This window comes from Mercenaria mercenaria, chromosome 1, assembly GCF_021730395.1.
Source record: "Mercenaria mercenaria strain notata chromosome 1, MADL_Memer_1, whole genome shotgun sequence".
NCBI classification, from domain to species: domain Eukaryota; kingdom Metazoa; phylum Mollusca; class Bivalvia; order Venerida; family Veneridae; genus Mercenaria; species Mercenaria mercenaria.
In genome coordinates, this window is record NC_069361.1 from 13734487 (window position 1) to 13754764 (window position 20278).

A 20278-nucleotide genomic window follows, 5' to 3' on the forward strand; every position below is an offset into this window, starting at 1 on the left:
TTTGATCCCAGATGACCTATTTTTGAACTTGGCCTAGATTTCATCAAGGTGATCATTCTGACAAAATTTCATGAAGATCAGTTGAAAAATACAGCCTCTATCGCATACACAAGGTTTTTCCCTGATTTGACCTAGTGACCTAGTTTTTGACCCCGGGTGACCCATTTTCGAACTTGGCCTAGATTTCATCAAGGTAATCATTCTGACAAAATTTCATGAAGATCAACTGAAAATTACAGCCTGTATCGCATACACAAGGTTTTTTCTTTGATTTGACCTAGTGACCTAGTTTTTGACCCCAGATGACCCATTTTCGAACTCGGCCTAGATTTCATCAAAGTAATCATTTTGACCAAAATTCATGAAGATCAGTTGAAAAATACAGCCTCTATCGCATACACAAGCTAAATGTTGACAGACGGCAGACAGACGATGGACAGACGACAGACACCGAACGCCGGACATAGAGCGATCAGAAAAACTCACCTGAGCATTGCTCAGGTGAGCTAAAAATAGTAAGGATCATCATCTCTGTAAGCCATATAACCCTATGAAGTTTGAAGTCTGTAGGTCAAATAGTTCTTCAGTTATTGATCAAAAATGAATTGTGACAGACAGATGACCCCTGTGACCTTGACCTTTGACGGAGTGACCCCAAAAACAATAGGGGTCATCATATGAAGTTTGAAGGTTCTAGGTCAAATGGTTCTCAAATTACTGACTTGAAACAGATTTCCATGTTCAGTCCCCTGTGACCTTGACCTTTAACCAAAATCAATAGGGGTCATCTACTCTGCATGTCCAATCATCCTATGAAGTTTCAACATTCTGGGTCAAGTGGTTCTTAAGTAATTGATTGGAAATGGTTTTCCATGTTCAGGCCCCTGTGACCTTAACCTTTAACAGAGTGACCCAAAAATCAATAGGGGTCATCTACTCCATCAGCCCTGCAACCCTATTTAGTTTGAAAGTTCTAGGTCTAATGGTTCTCCTGTTATTGATTGGAAATGGTTTTCCATGTTCAGGCCCCTGTGACCTTGAACAGGGTGACCTAAAATTCAATTGGGGTCATTTACTCTGCATGTCCAATCATCCTATTAAGTTTCAATATTCTGGGTCAAGTGGTTCTCAAGTTATTGATCGGGAATGGTTTTCCATGTTCAGGCCCCTGTGACCTTGACCTTTGATGGTTTGACCCCAAAAAGCAATAAGGGTCGTTTACTTCATAAGCCCTGCCATCCTATTAAGTTTGAAGGTTCTAGGTCTATTGGTTCTCCAGTTATTGATGGGAAATGAAGTGTGACGGATGGATGGAAAGATGGACGGACAGACAGGGAAAAAACAATGTCTCCCACGGTGACGGGGAGACATAATTATCTACAATCATACAAAAATAACGACAATTTTAGGATATCTTAAAATCAATTCTATGATATCATTAAATAAACAAAAATTGTACAATCATACTATCGTGTATGGATTGTTATTATTCAATCCAAATAAGGATATCATAAAATCATATTTTGATATCATAAACAAGAGCTCGTAGAACATGAAATGCCCTCCTTGATTCAATTAGTAACTGCACAAGGAACAGAAATTATTTGATCACTGTGCACTGGACGTTTGACGTACTGACCTCAAATCAATTCTGGATCGTTTACCAGTCAAAAGTGACCTCCGTATCAAATGTGATCTTAGACCAAAGCATTCTCTAGTTCTACTGCTGGTCATGATCAACCTCCTTATTAAGTTTTGTGATCCTAGGCCCAAGCGTTCTCAAGTTATCGTCCTGAAACAGTTTAACTGTGCCAGGTCACTGTGACTTTGACCTTTGACCTACTGACCTAAAAATCAATAGGGGTCATCTGCTGGTCATGACCAACCTCCCTATCAAGTTTAAAGCGTTCTCAAGTTATAGTCCAGAAATAGTTTAACTGTTCCGGGTCACTGTGACCTTGACCTTTGATATTCTGACCTCAAAATCAATAGGGGTCATCTGCTGGTCATGAACAACCTCCCTATCAACTTCATGATCCTAGGCATTCTTGCGTTATCATCTGGAAACCGATTGGTCTAGGGACCAACCGATGGACCGACCAACATCTGCAAAACAATATACCCCTCCTTCTTCGAAGGGGGGTATAAATATACTTTTATACGTCAAATAATTAATACAAGATATCATTTAATTAAAATAAGGATACGTAAAATATATCATATTTAGAGATATCCAGTACACTAGTTTGTGGTATCTGTAATTCATTTTAAGATATATTTGAATTGTTTTATGATATAAGATAATATATTTAATGACATCTTAAAATATAATTATTGATATTATCAAATACCATATATTTTAAGATATCTCCAAACGCTATTTGAGGGGTGAATGCAAAAGAGATCTAAGTGATTATAGATAAAGAAGCACTTAGACATTTTTCACATTCATCCCTTTAAGGATACAACAAAAATCGCAAAATGGTGAATAGATAGTAAACCAACAGCTACATGTTTCATCATGGTATTTATTGTATCACTTGCACAAAATTAATCATGCTTGCAACATTGCAACTTAAACTGAAATTTCCTTTTACCTTTATTTTCTTTCATTTGGTTTCCAGGCAACACTGTTTATGACAACAATGCATTCAAATTAATGTCAATATGACAAAGGGAATAAATAATGAAAAATGACAGTAACAATTCTGGTTTCAAATAAGTGTGACAGAGGATATAAATTTTATGCTCAAGCTATTGTGGTTTCTGAGAATTTTTTCTTATGTTAACCCTTACCATGCTGGACATGACTGATTATGCCTTTGCAACTAGTGTAGATCATGATCAGCCTGCACATTGTGCAATCTGATCATGATCTGCACTGTTTGCCATCCAGTCAGTATCTTTTTGATAAGCACCCCTTTTAAAAGTTAATGGTACTGTCCAAATTGAAAGATGGACAAGTTCATTACAGAAATTTAGCAGGGTAAGGGTTAAACAAGACACCCCTAGGGCATTACTGTCAAACAAACTTTTAGAAGTTTGATACAGGTCTCTTAGATGATGCTTCACTCCATATCAAAGATCCAGCTATTCATTTAGATCAAGTTTCCGGTAAAGTTTCTGTACAGTTGATATTGGGGAATAACATTTTTTGTGAAAGTTTACTACAGACAGCAAACAGGTGAATTATATAATCAAAACACAGAAATATTTGATAAATGAACAACATTTTTACCAACAATCTACCTGACCATCACATATTCTACTGTACTATCCCGAATGACAGATACTTAAAATAGAATTCTGAAAAAGTTGTCCCCCTTTAAAAATGAATTTCATTTGTAAAGAAACAAGAAGCTGCGTTCAATAAACACTTGATGCCCCAGGTGGCATCCTTGTCGATACAAAGCAACCTAAGTCCAAAACGAGGTCAAGTTCTAGGTCAAGGTCAAACTGAGGTCAGGTGATGTCTGCAGATGAGGAATGGTCACAGGTTACATCTGCATTAGTCTTGTAAGGGGTATTGATGCTAGACGAAACGGTCCCATTTGGTTAACCAAGAGATGGTCCATATAAAGCCACCTAAGTCCAAAATGAGGTCAAGGTCAAACTGAGGTCAGGTGATGTCTGAAGATGAGGAATGGTCACAGGTTACATCTGCATTAGTATTAAGTCATTCTAGTAAGGGGTATTGATGCTAGATGAAACGGTCCCATTTAGTTAACCTCGTACGGACGGACGGACGAACGGACAGGACAATCACTATATGCCTCCTGCATCAGTAGATGCCTTGGGCATAATAAAAATAATTGCTGAAAAATATATATCCCACCTAGTTATGTGAAAATTTAGCACTGAGAAATTATTGCAAATGCATCAAAATGAAGATGTGTAACAGTTCTTTGAAAATGTTGAGTTTTTAAAGTCGATGAACTGTCCGAAAGTATGTCTCCTTAAAGCTAGGCATTAAGATCCAATAAGCTCCAGCTTCAAATAAGAGTGTGGACAATGTAGAGAATTAACTATATCATGACAACTCAATAATTAACAACAAATAATATCTGCAAATATCATAATACTTACAAAAACTAACAGTTTACCACCAGGGCTCCGGAAATTTTGATACCTCAATCGGTCCGAAGCGAAAATCCTGACATCGGCGCTACCCCACCCACCGCATTCCCAATAGGCAGCTTCCCAATATTACATATTTTGTAAAACGTGATAGAGTAAAAAAATAAGCATGTCATGCATTAAAACTGAGTTACCGGTCACCGCGTGTTTCCATACAATGAAGACAGTTATTCAGTGTTATGTGTGATCATTACTTTGTTTAAATTTCGATGTTTTTACGAGAAAATACTTGTAAGGATAAAATTACCGAGGCGCATTGACACCGTGTGCGTAACTAGTCTAAAAGCCAACGCACGCCTCATTCTTTGATGGAATTCTATAAAATACAATGCGTCAAAGTGAATTACACGACACATATTCTCTGCTAAACAGCCTCAGTATTTTAAGAATACTCTGCCACGGACCGAATGTGTACGTTATATGAACGCTGAGATCGAATTTCCCGCATGTATGTAGTACCAAAAGGTCACGCGTGTTGGCCACAGATATTTCATTTCACTTATGTTGTACTTCAATAAGCAACTACATTTTATAAAGTTATATGTTCTCTTCTGATGTAAACAATATTTCATTTTGAAACATTTTTTAAAAGACCGATTTGATAAACAGTGCCACTCCGGTTTTCTTTATCATTCGTGTTTGCCAGTCCATTTTTTTTCTTTTTCTTTTTTGCACAGTCAGGTTGCAAAGACGATTTTCTGCCCTTGTTTCAACTGGAGCCCCAACAAATGAATCTTGTAATTTTTTCAAATCAAGTAATTATAAAAAATATTTTGATCGGTTTTCCGTATGATGTCTCATTAAATCAAAGACCTATAATGTTCAATTATAGCTCTTTGATTAAATGCAGTGACCATTTGCTTTTTACCGTGATCAAACATAGCCTTTTGAAATAAACCATCCGTCGGATTCTAAATAAAAGAAGTGGATCCCCGTCGAAATGATTTGAATCCAGTCAGACATATTTGGAAACTAGTCAAAAATGTTTAATACATTGCAGTCGGCTGTCTGCAAACATTAAAGGATGTGTCGCGCGAGCACTGATTGCGTCAAGTGCTAATTACGGACCGATTATCAAAGTGATAATCAGACCGTTTGACACGTTTATTGATTATCTGAGGGTGCAACCAACAATTTCCTGCTTGGCAGTAGATGGTGTATTTAGATATCAGACCGAAATTTATACTTTTCTCCATTTTTACGGGACCAATTTTTTTTGTTTTTTCACTTAATGAATCGGTCTGAAAAGTCAAAAATCGGTCCAAAACCGACAAACCGGCAAATTTCCGAAGCCCTGTTTACCACTGTTACTGGAGTATAACATTACAGGATAAGTCTCAGTCACACTACACTGTATAGCGTTAACGGAAGTCCAACGTATAGCAAAATTTTCAATCCAGTCGTGTCTGTTCGCATGCGTTTCTTTTCCATTTCTCATGCGGCGGCTGCGCTCCTTGTCCGGCGACGTTCATTCCATCCGGCGGTAGGTTTTGAGCATGTTCAAAATTCAGAACGTACACCACCGGACAAAGTTGTCAGTTAGATGTACGGTAGCAATGCGATGATATGCGTTTTGTTCGTTACTCATGCGTTCCCTATGCATTTTGTTCATTACTTGTGCGTTCCCTATTCTGTACTTGTTCGGTTCGCATCCGTTCTTGTCCGGTGGACCTGATTGACGGCCGGACTACTACCAGACTTGCAACAGATGTAACGTTTGTTCAACAGATGATAACTGACAAGAATGTTTTGTCAGTTTCTCATGCGTTGCGCTAACATTTTACGCGGTACAAGTCCGTTACTAGTACGGTCATATCTGTTAACTGAACGGTATTCGTCCTTATATGTGCGTCAATCTTGCAGTCACTGTGCGTTTTATGCCCCCCATACTCCGATCGTGAGAGCACTGAGCAGCAGCTGCTGATGGCTTTCGTCACCGGATAACTTTCTGTTGCATTTTTGCTATACATTTGGTGTCCGTTATCGCTATATGGTGTAGTGTGACTGATACAATAAAATGAAAAAATTGGTTTCATCTTTACTTACCATATCTTTTTGCTGTAGTGATCAAACCTGGATACCATCACAGTACAAGCCCCACATCCTCCTTCCCCACAACCAAGCTTTGTACCAGTCAAGCCCACTGATATACTGCGTCAAGGAAAACAATTACAGTCTTTGCTCACATAGGACCCCCAGTCTTTCAAATGAAATAGATTATATGAGATTCTTTCACTGGATGTTGGTGCAGACTGAATTCAACTGGCTTGATTTTTTGTTTTGTTTGTTTTGGGTTTAACACTGTTTTTTCAACAGTATTTCAGTTATGTAATGGCAGGCAGTTATAACTAAACTAGTGTTCCTGGATTCTGTACCAGTACAAACCTGTTCTCCGTAAGTAATGCCAACTTCCCCACATGAATCAGAGGTGGAGAACGAATAAATTCAGACACAATGTCTTTTATCAAATCATCACAGAGAACATTCATCTCGCCCAGGACTCGAACTCACGACCCTGTGATCTGTAGATCTGTGATCTCGCTATTGAGCTAAGCAGACGAGCTCAACTGGCTTGAGGTTGACTTTTTAGGCAGGAACGAATCTCTGCCAAATCTGCATTAACTGCTTCCTGAGAGTGAGATATTCACACCTGTACATACAACCAGTGACAGAATCTTTTATAAACAAATAATAGTAAAAATTAAATCAACCCAATGACTTTCATATAGCACTTTTTTACAATAGTGTATTCAAATTGTAGGAAATTCACATCTGTAAACAGGATATACATCAGGATGTTACAATGGAAAATAGCATACATGTAAATGTTTTGGGTTTTTTTTATCATCTGCAGCCAAACATTGTTGTTTTGTTTTGTTTTTTTGTATGACATTTTCTGAATAAAAACAAGAGGGCCATGATGGCCCTATATCGCTCACCAGAGTTGATCTGGCCTACTGATCTAGTTTTTTGACCCCAAATGACCCAGTTTCGAATTCACCCGAAAGATCATCAAGACAAACATTCTGACCAAGTTTCATATAGATTGAGTCACAACTGTTGCCTTTAGAGTGTTTACAAACTTTTCCTTTGATTTGACCATGTGACCTAGTTTTTGACCCCAAATGACCCAGATTAAAACTGGACCTAGAGATAGTCAAGACAAACATTCTGACCAAATTTCATAAAGATTGAGTCAAAATTGTGGCCTCTAGAGTGTTCACAAGCTTTTCCTTTGATCTGGCCTACTGACCTAGTTTTTGACCCCACATGACCCAGATTCGAACCTGACCTAGAGATCATCAAGACAAACATTTTGATAAAATTTCATAAAGACTGAGTCACAACTGTGGCCTCTAGAGTGTTCATAAGCTTTTTCTTTGATCTGGCCTACTGACCTAATTTTTGAACCACACGACCCAGAGATCTAGATGACCTAGAGATCATCAAGACAAACATTCAGACCAAATTTTTTTAAGATTGAGTCACAACTGTGACCTCTTGAGTGTTCACAAGCTTTTCCTTTGATCTGACCTACTGACCTAGTTTTTAAGCCCATATGGCCCAGTTTCGAAACTGACCTAGAAATCATCAAAATAAACACTCTGGTCAAGAATCATAAAGATTGGGTCACAACTGTGGCCTCTAGAGTGTTCAAAAGCTTTTTCTTTGATTTGACCAGGTGACCTAGTTTTTGACCCCTCATGACCCAAATTCGAACATGACCTATAGATTATTATGACAAATATTCTGATTAATTCTCATAAGTTTCAAACTTAAATTGTGGTCTCTAGAGTGTTGATAAGATTTTCCTTTGATCTGGCCTAGTGACCTAGTTTTTGAACCTACATTACCCGGTTTCGAAACTGACTTAGAAATCATCAAGACAAACATTCTGACAAAGTTTCATAAAGATAGAGTCAAAATTGTGGCCTCTAGTGTCCAAAAAGCTTTTCCTTTGATTTGACAGGGTGACCTAGTTTTTGACCCCACATGACTCCATTCGAACTTGACCTAGAGATCATCAAGACAATCATTCTGACCAAGTTTGATAAATATTGGGTCACAACTGTGGCCTCTAGAGTGTTCACAAGCTTTTCCTTTGATCTGGCCTACTGACCTAGTTTTTGACCCCACATGACCCAGTTTCAAACTTGACCTAGAGATCATCAAGACAAACATTCTGACCAACTTTCATAAAGATTGAGTCAAAATTGTGGCCTCTAAAGTGTTCACAAGCTTTTCCTTAGATTTGACCAGGTGACCTAGTTTTTGACCCCACATAACCTAGATTCGAATTTGACCTAGAGTGTTCACAAGGCAAATGTTGACGGACGACGCAGGACGGACGCCGGACGCCGGACAATGACCGGTCAAAATAGCTCACCTTGAGCACTTTGTGCTCTGGTGAGCTAAAAATGTACCAAGTGGAACAAAGAATAACTATCCATTTGTCTGATTTTTATCCACTTTTATGTAGAAAATATGAACATTACTGCAGATGTAGTTCCTTATACATCATTTGCAGCACAAGAGCCATCTTATGTCACCCCGGAGGTAAGATGACACTTTCCAGCACCAGTGATAACACCTGAAACTCCTGTCTCCTATGCAAGAAAATGAAGCAGCTATACAGTTGGCCAACTGCAAAATCTTAGCTCTCAAATAACTGGTGGCTGCTGTTCTCAATAGAAGGCCCTTATACTGTGTAATCATAATTTTTTTTCTGGGGCTATTTTTTGTGGATGTTGATTTGGTGGTTAATCCACAAAATCAAATTGCAATGAACAAGTAAAATTCCTTTTCACCTTATGTTTAGACTGTGAAATCTTCAAATTTATATCTGCTCGACCTAAACCAAGAAATTTTGTGCTTACAAAATTAAGTGATTCCACAGAAAAACCAAATTAAGTGATTCCACAGAAAATCTTTACAAAGAATCAAATTATACATTGGTAAATTAAAGCCAAAAATCCACCCAAAATCAGATAAGAATCAACTAAGGAAATGGATGGAAGTCTTCATACTTGTTCACTTTACAGTTTACTCTGGTTGGTAAACATGCATAAATAAAAATCTTTCAATTTTATCTATTTTTCCAGGTTCAGAACTGTATTTACTGATATGACTAACAAAGTAAACCACTTTCAAGTTAATATTTTTGATAAGAAACCCTTTGAAGATGCATACATTATTATACACTTTACAAAATGTGACCTCTGAAGACTAGATTTATCTAGTATTTAGAATTGCATGTATAAACAAAGTGAGTCAGGATTTTTAAATCATTTGTCCCATTGGTCTGGTGGTAATGCACTTGACTGCAAATCCAGAGGTCCCGGGTTCGAATCCTTCTCCAGGCACTGGACATTTCTGAGATGCTCTTGAGTGTCAGCAAGCTAACTAAGAGGTAAATACTAGTTCTACCCAGAAAAGATAGATTTGCATGCATTGCTTCTATATACTGGACACATTATAAAGAACAAACTGCTTATTGGCAAAGAGCATGGGTAAGTTAACAGGACAGGTCTGTATCTAATGGAATTCTCTCTGTCTGCTATGGGGGCTTTCTCTCGCTCTGTTTCTCTGGCCAGATTGCTCAGTGTCAGCACTAGTAGGGGATGAATTTGCACCCTGAGTGGCTGCCTTTGTATGTCAAGCGCCTTTGAACGTGTTTATGATGAAAAGGGTGCTATATAAATCTGGAATAATATTAAAAAGCCGATATCAACTAAGAAAAAGGAACCAATCATTTAAACAAGTATTCACTGACTGTTTTATAAGACTGTGGTCTAATATTTTGTGATGGCACCTTTTGTGGCAAGTAACAGCCAATGATGCTCAACTCCATATCAAAGCTCCAGCTAGAGATCTACTTTGTTTTCAGAAAAGATATTTTTTAAAGTTCTGCTCAATTTGTATTCAGTTGGAACAATAATCTGGTAATGCTTCTGTACAGTTGGTATTGGGGAATAAGATGTTTTTGTGAAAGTTTACTACAGAGAGCAAACAACTTAAGGTTGAGGAGTATAATTATCATCAAAACACGGAAATATTTGATAAATTAACAACATCTTTACGTACAATCTACCTGACCATTACATGTTCTGCCATACTGTCCTGTAAAATGGATACTTAAAATATTCTGAAAAAGTTGTCCCCCTTTAAAAATGAATGTCATAATTTGTAAACAAGTGACCAAGTATTGCAGTGGCAATACAGGAGTCCCCTACCTGTGAAATAAAAACAATTTAACTTGACCTTCAATACTGACCTTGACCTTTGGCCGACAACCATGGGTTATGTGCATGACACATAGCCTAATCATGGGGAATATTTCTGTGCAGTACTAAAAATAATCCTTCAACGCAATTTACTTGACCTTGAAATGACCTTGACCATTAACAAACAAGCATCATGCGTTGACATCATGGGAAATGTTTGTGTGTAGCACTAAGATAATCCATCAATGCATAATAAAGTTATGGAGCAAAAACAATTTTTACTTGACCTTCAATAGTGACCTAGACCTTGGACCCACAAGCATAAGTCATGTAAGTGCGTAACCTACAAATTGCCCACTATTCACATACCAAATTTTATGAACCTAGCTTGAAAACTTTTTTTAGTCATCACAGGATCCTGTACAAAAACAGGTTTTACTGGTTGATAATTACCAAATTACCAGAAACTAGTAGTGATTGATTTCTTATGCATAGCCTTTACCTAATGACACAGTAAGAGTGAAAAAAATAAAGTCTAAATGTCTGGATGGTAGCCAGACAAGCTAACTAAACACACTGTCAGTCAACTAACCAAAATCTGCATACAGAAAAGAAAATACAATGTATCAATTTCTACAGGCATCTAAATAAAAATATAAATGCTTAGCACAAATTTCAGAACGGAAGTATATTATAAGACCTGAAGTTTCATTATGTCAGTAATGTTTTCTACATAAAAGTATGCACACTTTAGTAGATTTATGTAAGTAAGTAAGTAAAGACTTCCTAATCTTCCATGCTGACCTTATGTCACAGGTGATAAAACATTTGACATTACATGTACAATGACACAAGTACATACAGTATAATGAATAGTAAATTTATTCTAACACACTTGCAATCAAATACATAAAACAGATATTAGACTGGTAAAAACACATGGAATTTTATAACATTTAAACAATTGGAACCAGTTTGCTTAAATATAAATACTATTCACTCACACAGTATTATAACAGAAAAAGACACTGATTATCAAAACACTGAGGGAAAATGTTTATGTGTTACTGCTATCATTTTAACAAAAATATTAAACAACAATTTTGAGCTGAAAAGTCTAAAGCATAAATTTCTTCTTCTTTCACCTATGGTTTGGTAACTTCAGAAATTGCACCAAAACCAGGGAGATAACCAACATCTTATGCACACAAAGCAAACATCAAAAGTTGGAAAGTCACTGTATAACCTAAAACTGTGTCAGTGTCATCTTAAACCCAACAAAGACACACACAAAAATAACTATACTTAAGTCATTCATTCTACCTTCTTTTGCAGAAAGAAGCCAAATGTAACAAAAAATACAATCATCAGATAGGAAGGATACATTTCTGTCGGAGAAACTGTAAAAGGGTTGTCTCTGGTTCTGCATTCTCCTCCACAACCTGAAAATTATATTATGTAATGTAAAATTACTTTCAACCAGATACTGTATTGCTTACATGCACGGATCCAGAGGAGGGGACCGGGGATCCAGACCCCGCCTGGAAACTCCAAATAAATAGGAAAGAAAGAGAAGAAGGAAAGAAAATGATTTTTCGAAAAGGCAACATTAGGACCACATTCAAAGTGTATGAGGCTGCTGCTACATACGACCAAGACATAATTCATATTCATGTTAATTATTTCAAAGAAACAAAGAATTTCACTTTAAAGGAAACTTAATTTTATCATTTTTTCCAAATTCAACAGGTGGGCTCACAAAAATGGGAGCATAAGGGGTATATCTGATATAGAATTGCAGTGGGAGAAAACTGTTCTTAAATGCTCCTTAAATGCCCCAGAATGCAGGAAATGAAGCGCTGATTTTCAAAATTTTACGGGGGGCATGCCCCCGCACCTGCCCCCCTAACTGATCGGCTACTGTTCTATTTCAGCCTGTTCAAAAAAAATTATTGACAACCATGTACTATAACCAGCAAACATAAAAAAATCGAACTGTTAAGTATATAAAGACAGGCGGTGTGCAGGGGGACGATGACATGTTTGTCATAGTATTGGGTCGGCTGGACCCCCTCTGAGAAAACTGGCTGGATCCGCGCATGGCTTATCTGTTCATTTTGCAATTACATTACAAACTGTTTACATATTTTAAAGCCTTTACTGTGACTGCCAATTGCCACATCTGTTTGATTTCAAAATGAAACAAAATAATTGTTGAAATCCATAAAAGTCTGGTTTTCCATCAACCTTATAACTGGAGATTGTTCTTCATGAAAAAAGGTATGTCTTCCACCAATTACAAAGCAGAAATTGTAACATGCCACGAATTAAGGGCTATAACTCCAAAGAAAATAACTGAACAGTAACATTCCAACAACATACAAAACTAGGCATGGCAGTGGTAACTTTTGTGAAGTTTGGTGGAATTCCAACCAGCGGTTGGTCCCACTACATGTGGGAGACATAACAAGAAAGATATTTAACAAATATAACTATTCAAGGTTCCTCCTTGTATTAACTTAATTTTTTTTAGTTTTTCCATATTTCAAATGGGGTCAGTAGAAATATTTGCCCTCCCACCCCCATCCAGACTGTCACTTTAAAAATTACATATTTTTTTATGAAACTTGGTATAATATGGATAGATGGCAGTATAGCCAATAAGTATGTCCTTTTTATTTTGTTGCTGTGGCAATAAGTGTGGTTACTATGGCAACAAATAATCCAAAACAAACTGTCCATAACACAGCATGCTTAACTAAATCAGCAACTCCTAAGTTAAAATACAAGAGCTGTCCATAAGAGAGCACGCTCAACTTCTCTCAATGCTTGACTGAATTAGAGCTTTGCCAGTATAAGGGGCTTTACTCAATCAAATATATAATTAGAGTTCTGGGGATTGTTTCTTCTGGTGTAGCATTGATAATAAATAACTACTTTAAGTTTCAAGTCAATAGCTTTGAAAGTGACAGAGATATTGGATGTTGTATAAAACTTTAAGTTAAAAACGAGCAAAACTCTGTCAAAATTCAAATCAGCATTATGGGGATTGTTTCTCCCTCCTGGTGTAGACTTTAATAGTAAATTACCATTTGAAGTTTCAAGTCAATAGCTTTGATAGTAACAGATATTTGACTTTATCAAAAACTAACCAACAGCGGCAAGTGCAATAGCTCTGCTTTTTCTTCGGAAAGTTGAGTTAAGTAAAAATGGCAAGATTTTCGTAACTGGGTTACTTAATTATAATTTATTACAAATTTGAATTTCATTATGGCAATAACAACTTGTAGGCAAAAAACGTAGAGAGATATATAATTTTTACACAAGATGATAGGTCTATCATTTATAATGAGATTATGTGAATCACTAATTTATGCATTTGTTTTCCTATCTGATGTTTCAAGCTTCAGCTAATTTGATACAATCTCGGTTAATATAAACAAAATTACAAAACTAAATTTCTAAATCAACACATATTCATGAACAAGAGGGTTATTGACCCTAAAGCGCTCACCTGTGTACAAGGCTTCAAGCGTGTTTGTGTAAGTACAGGTTAGGTTTAGAGTTAGGTTTCATCTATGTTAGCCTATATTATATACATGTCACACACATTTTGGAACCTAGGGAAATAATTTGAACAATTACGGTAGACATTACAAATCTGATATCACATGCCAAATATCAAGGCTCTAGCTATTACTGATTCAGAAAAGAAGATTTTCAAAGTTTCTTATATAAAAACCAATAGCAAGAACATGTCAGACGTGGCCATTTTTTTTAACTTAGGGCAATAATATGGACAAGTATGGTAGAGAGTCAAACCCTTATATCACATGCCAAATATCAAAGCTCTAGAGAAAAGGATTTTTAAAGTCTGATAGCCGAGAACCTATATAAGATTCGGACATTATCTCACCATTTTCAAAGAACCATTACATATCTTAGTTTTGATGCATTTGCTTTGCAATAATGTCCCAGTGCTGAAATTTCACATAACTAGGTGGAACAGTTTTCAGCAAATGTTAATTTTATTTCTTTACAAATGGCATTGTTTTTAAAGGGAGACAATTCTTCTTATAATATTTTAAGTATCCAGTTGTATGGGACAGTATTGTCAACTTACTTATTTCAGTATTTTCATAAAAACATGGATAAATAACTATCTTACACTGTAGAAACAAAGTGTGGTCAATTGTACCTGGATATTGTATTTCTCAATCCTGTATATGTACCAAACAAAAGAATTTAAGGGTGTATAACTGTCTGTTCAGAAAGTCTTCTTGAGGTTAGGTGCACTATAAACTCATTTAAGCTCCCCAGTGGTGGTTTTGCCACTAACCTTTTCCAAGGCAGTGCCCCACTTCGTTCCTTTATTTGTTCGTTTTGTCCTAATGTGTTAGCTTTGTGCAAGTGCATGGGGGAGGAAGTGTTACACGAAGGATGGAGTTCTTCTGATAACCTGTCATGTTTTCTTCTGATAACTGTTACAGAGTGCCTGGAAAACGTTACAGAGTTCTTCTGATGTCTGAATGACGAGCCAAGGAATCGGTGGATAAAATGGTAATTATTTATCTTAAATAGAGAGAATGGTGTGTAAAACTAAAGTTTGATGATCAAGGTTGCCTGATGTCTTGTGCTATGTGTCAGAAAAAACTGTTAGGTCTAATAATCATCACCACTTCTTTGAAATGAAGACATTTTTAGTAAAATATCGAAATCGTTTGCTTATTCAAACATATTATTTTTCTTATTCACGTTCTTCACCCTCTCCACATGCAATAGAATAATTTCAGTGCAAGATGCAAACATAAACCACTTTCTAACAATTTTATGCCTGATTTTTCAAATGTTACGGAATTCAGGTGATAACTCTTAAGACGTCACAGAGTTCTTATGATAACTTTTATTACTGCCAGGATGTTTCTTGAGCTATGTTAGGATACTTTTTAGCTAATTTTATTATTTACAAATGGTGTTAATGATGTTCTAACGTAATATATTTATCCAAGGCACAGTATTGTGGTTATATAATGTACGGTATGAGCCTTTTGTAAAGTCTAAAACTAAGTGCAGTATAATGACATGTATAGTAAAATACGAATAGATAACAAATGCAGTAAATTGTATTTTTCGTTCTATCAATTAATGTGCCAATGTTCGTGAACAACGGTTAATTGGTTTCTGTTTTGATTGATCACTGAATTGAAAACAAATCCATTGTAGGATACATCTAATTGCTGCATTTGCAGATGCTGTCTTTTTCTGAAGCGGTTTATCAGATTAATATATATGACTGCTGTTGTCATCTCATGCAATTCAATTGCTTGTGTAGTTATGCATATTCATATTATGACCTTTACGCTGAGTTAATATGTGGTAGGTTGAAAAGGCCAATATGCTAGGTAAAGCTTTAGATAATTGTCCTTTGTTTCAGGATGCGACAGTCAGATGTAAATACTGTCTCAAAAGATTCCTGACATCTGAAGCAGTTGCTCATGTTGTAAATATTAATCCTGAAAGGAAAGTCGCAATTACAACACTGAGGCCATGTGGCAAATTTAAAACAACTGTTCATGTACAGTCTTGGTTGGTGTATTTATTCTTTTCTATTTTTGTACAGGACATTCTGTAGTATCTTTCGTCAACACTTGTATCAAACCACTTTCTTCATTATAGGATATTTTTGATTCGTCCTGTCCGATGTCTTCACCTAGTAAATCAAACGTCCGTGTTTTAAATTTGCCACAGTCATACATATTAATCCGATAAACAGCTTCAGAAAAAGACAGCCTCTGCAAATGCAGCAAATAGATGTACCTTAAATTAAAGATAACGGATTTGAATTCAATACAGTGATCAATCAAAACAGAAACCAACAACCGTTGTTCACGAACATTGGCACATCCATTGATAAAAAGAAAAAAAATACAATTTATTGCATTTGTTATCTATTTGTATTTTACTATATAAGTCATTATACTGCACTTAGTTTTAAAATTTACAAAAGACTCATACCGTACATTATATAACCACAATACTGTACCTTGGATAAATATATTACGTTTTAGAAGATCATTAACGCCCTTTGTAAATTATAAAATTAGCTAAAAAGTATCCTAACATAGCTCAAGAAACACCCTGGTAGTAATAAAAGTTATCATAAGAACTCTGTGACATCTTCATAGTTATCACCTGAATTCCGTAACATTTGAAAAATCGGGCATGAAATTGTTAGAAAGTGGTTTACGTTGCATCTTTACACTAAAATTATACTATTGCATGTGGAGAGGATGAAGAACGTGAATAAGAAGAACAATATGTATGAATAAGCAAACGATTTTGATATTTTACTCAAAATGTCTTCATTTCAAAGAAGTGGCGCTGACTGTTAGACTAAACAGTTTTTTCTGACGCATAGCACAAGACATCAGAGCAACCTTGATTATCAAACTTTAGTTTTACACCCCATTCTCTCTATTTAAAGATAAATAAATACCATTTTATCCACTGATTCCTTGGCTCGTCATTCAGACATCAGAAGAACTTTGTAACGTTTTCCAGCACTCCATAACAGTTATCAGAAGAAAACATGACAGGTTATCAGAAGAACTCCATCCTTCGTGTGACACTTCCTCCCCCATGAAGCGTATGTGTGTGTGTGTCATGTGTACTTCCGCGTGCTGGGTTGGTGTTTGAGGAAGCTGCGTTTTTGGAATGTGGCCGGCTTTCCCTGTTGGATATTTATCCTTATTCTTTATAATAGCGGCCCAATCTTCACTTAACAGGATACTTGGTAATTGTTTTATTGACCTAGCTGGCCTTCACTAATGTGATATTATTTTATGAAATTATCATATCGTAGTCGGCCGATTATAGGTCGCACTCGTGTATAGGACGCAGTGAGAATATCAGCAGAATTCTGAAAAAAATGCTTATACCCACTTATCACTTATCCGAATTTATGTTTGTCCGAAATTCGCTATAGTTTCTACCAACTTGCCGGTTTTTGCTAAATCACTGTCGATGTTTTTGCATGTTGTGGCAAGTATTTAAATTGAAAAGCATAAACTCTGTGTAAGCACTAAACTGCCGCATCCTCTGATCACTCCATGAATACTGAAGTCAGTGAAAACGAAAGTACACTCTGGCACGTGGCGGTAAAATGACGTAATTTTAAGACTGGTTTGCAAATTGTTTTGAACATTACAGATCAGCGACTATGATCATATTGGATCAGTCTAAAATCTCCATGCACATGATTGCCTCCGGCTATGATTAAACGGTTAATTGTTTGCAGATTGTGACAGGTGTAAGGTAAGTAATGCCTTGGGCGTGAATTTCTCAATGAACAACAGGATTATAGACAACTATCAAAATTGTATTTGAAGATTAGATAATCGATTTCTGGGCTACCTGATATGGAGTTTCAAGTATTTTAATGCATGCAAAATGTGTGAAAACACGCCGGGAAAGTTTTACACAGGTCTTGTTAAAAACTTAATGATCAGTTACAGAAATGCTTTGTAAAATATATTTTAATGAAAAACAGCATTTATTTATCTTTTGATTTTATGTGAGCTCTAAATTTTACATTTTATACAAAAGAAATTTAAGATGCCGGGTCCCGATACCGGCTATTAGCTATGCCCGAGTCTTTTTCTATCCCCATATATAGGACGCATCAGTCCTTAGAGACCAGAATCTCGTAAAAAAATGTGCGTCTTATATTCATAGGATGGCAATATATCTTGATTTCCTCCAATAGAAGAGCCACATTATACACATACACAGGTGTACAGTTATGGCATGCCAATTGTCCAATATTAAATTATGTAAACCTAGGTTCACTGTCGAAAAACTAAGATTAACGATCGATAAACCAGGTTTTTCGAACGTAAAATCAGGTTTTTCGAATACTAACCTATATTTTCGAGTGAAAACATAGGATAACGCCATAAACCATAGTTCACGCTCGTAAACGTAGGTTCACACTTGTAAACCCAAGTTCATGGTCGTAAACATAGGTTCAAGTTCATAAACTATGGTTTACAAGCGTGAACTGGGGTTCACAAGCGTAAACATAGGATAACGACCGTAAACATAGGATAATGGCCGGAATTCGTAGTTCAATCGAGAAAACTAGTTTATCAAACGTAAACCATAGTTAATGGTAGATATATTAGGATTATAAAATCAATTATGAATTTCGGACGTGAACATGGGTTACGGCCATGAACCTATGTTTACGAACGTTAACTTGAGTTCGAGCGTCAACCTAGGTTTACGTTCGATAAACTAGGTTTCTCAAACAAAGCTATGATTTTGGGTCGTAAGCATAGGTTCAAGTTCGTGAACTATGGTTCACGCTCGTGAACCCAGGTTCACGCCCATAAATATATGTTCTTGCTCAATCAGAAAAACCTAGTTTATCGGACATTTACATGGGTTCAAGAGCGTAAACTAAGGTTTACGCCTGTTATCCTATATTTTCGCTCGAAAATATTGGTTAGTATTCGATGATCCTAGTTTTTCGACCAAGAACGTAATTATTGGATAATTGGCTTGCCGAGAACCATAGTTTACGGACGTAAACCTATGTTTACGAGTGAGAACCTATGTGTACGACCATGAACTTGGGTTTACGAGCGTTAACTATAGTTTACAAACGTGAACCTAGGTTTACGTTCGATAAACTAGGTTTCACAAACAAAACTATGATTTTTGGTCGTTATCCTATGTTCACGAGTGTGAACCTATGTTCACGGTCATAAACCAAAGATCACGGACTTTAACATAGGTTCACGTTCGTCAACTATGGTTTATTTTCGTGAACCCAGGTTTACGCCCGTAAATATAGGTTCACGCTAGAGAACTTAGGGTAACGACCGAAATTCATAGTTCAATCGAGAAACCTAGTTTATCAAACGTAAACTTGGGTTCACGAGCATAAACTATGGTTTACGCCCGTTATCTTGGGTTTTCGCTCGAAAATAGAAGTTAGTATTCGAAAAACCTGGTTTTACGTTCGAAAAACCTAGTTTATCAATCGTTAATCCTAGTTTTTCAACCGTGAACCTGCGTTCACGTAATTATTGGACAACTGGCGTGCCATATACAGTACAGTGAAACACCGCTTGATCAAGTATCAATGGCAGGAGCTTCCGGCCCTGCTCAAGCAATTCATATAATAATAATAGAAAATTTTAATGGAAATACAATATATAGTCCAACAATCACTAATATGCTACAAAATAATAATGTACATGTATATAATAGAAATGGTCCCAAATTATAAAGGCAATGCAATATACTCATGCGATTAAAAAGTACTGGACTTTCCAACAAGAGCAGCTGTCAGAAGAGACATTATGCCCCTGTGAATTTTTAAGCTTGATTCTGAAACACGGCATATTTAAACTGGAGTGATTAATTCTTCCGATATGGATGATCATGTGGAAAGACTATTTTCAAGTTTGAGTCACATCCACTTAGTAACATTTAGGCTGGAGTAAATCATAACATTAACAAGGATTTTTAAAGTATAAACGGGACATAATTCATGCAATAATTGAACTGGAATTATAGACCTTGTGTCATATGATGTTTTTGATGATATAATTTAATAATTTATGACAACTGCTTTAAGTTAAAATCAAGTCCAATAAGTAATAACAGATACAGAGTGAAAGTGCATCAAATCTCTAAGTAAAAACAGGACATAATTCATGAAATATTGGTGCCAGAGTTATCAATCATGTGTCTATGATGATTCTGGACAGAACGCTTTAAGTCTGAATCAAATCCTATTAGTAATAACTGAGATGGAGTTGTGTGCATGAAGGGCTAAGTAAAAAGGGGGCATTATTCATGAAATACTAGTACAAGAGTTATGGCCCTTGTGTCACATGATCAGGAAG

General features: G+C 36.3%; 1 protein-coding gene across 2 annotated transcripts in view; it reads right to left on the reverse strand.

The window, feature by feature from the left end:
* Nucleotides 1–20278, reverse strand: part of LOC123544928 (xanthine dehydrogenase/oxidase-like) — a 102429-nt gene that overhangs the window by 77556 nt on the left and 4595 nt on the right. For both annotated transcript variants that reach the window (XM_053540232.1, XM_053540225.1), the window contains exons 2-3: nucleotides 11746–11803; nucleotides 6184–6280 (exon numbers count right to left, since the gene is read on the reverse strand). In XM_053540232.1, the coding sequence (XP_053396207.1) occupies nucleotides 6184–6280; nucleotides 11746–11803 (155 nt within the window). The remainder of the gene's footprint in view (nucleotides 1–6183; nucleotides 6281–11745; nucleotides 11804–20278) is intronic.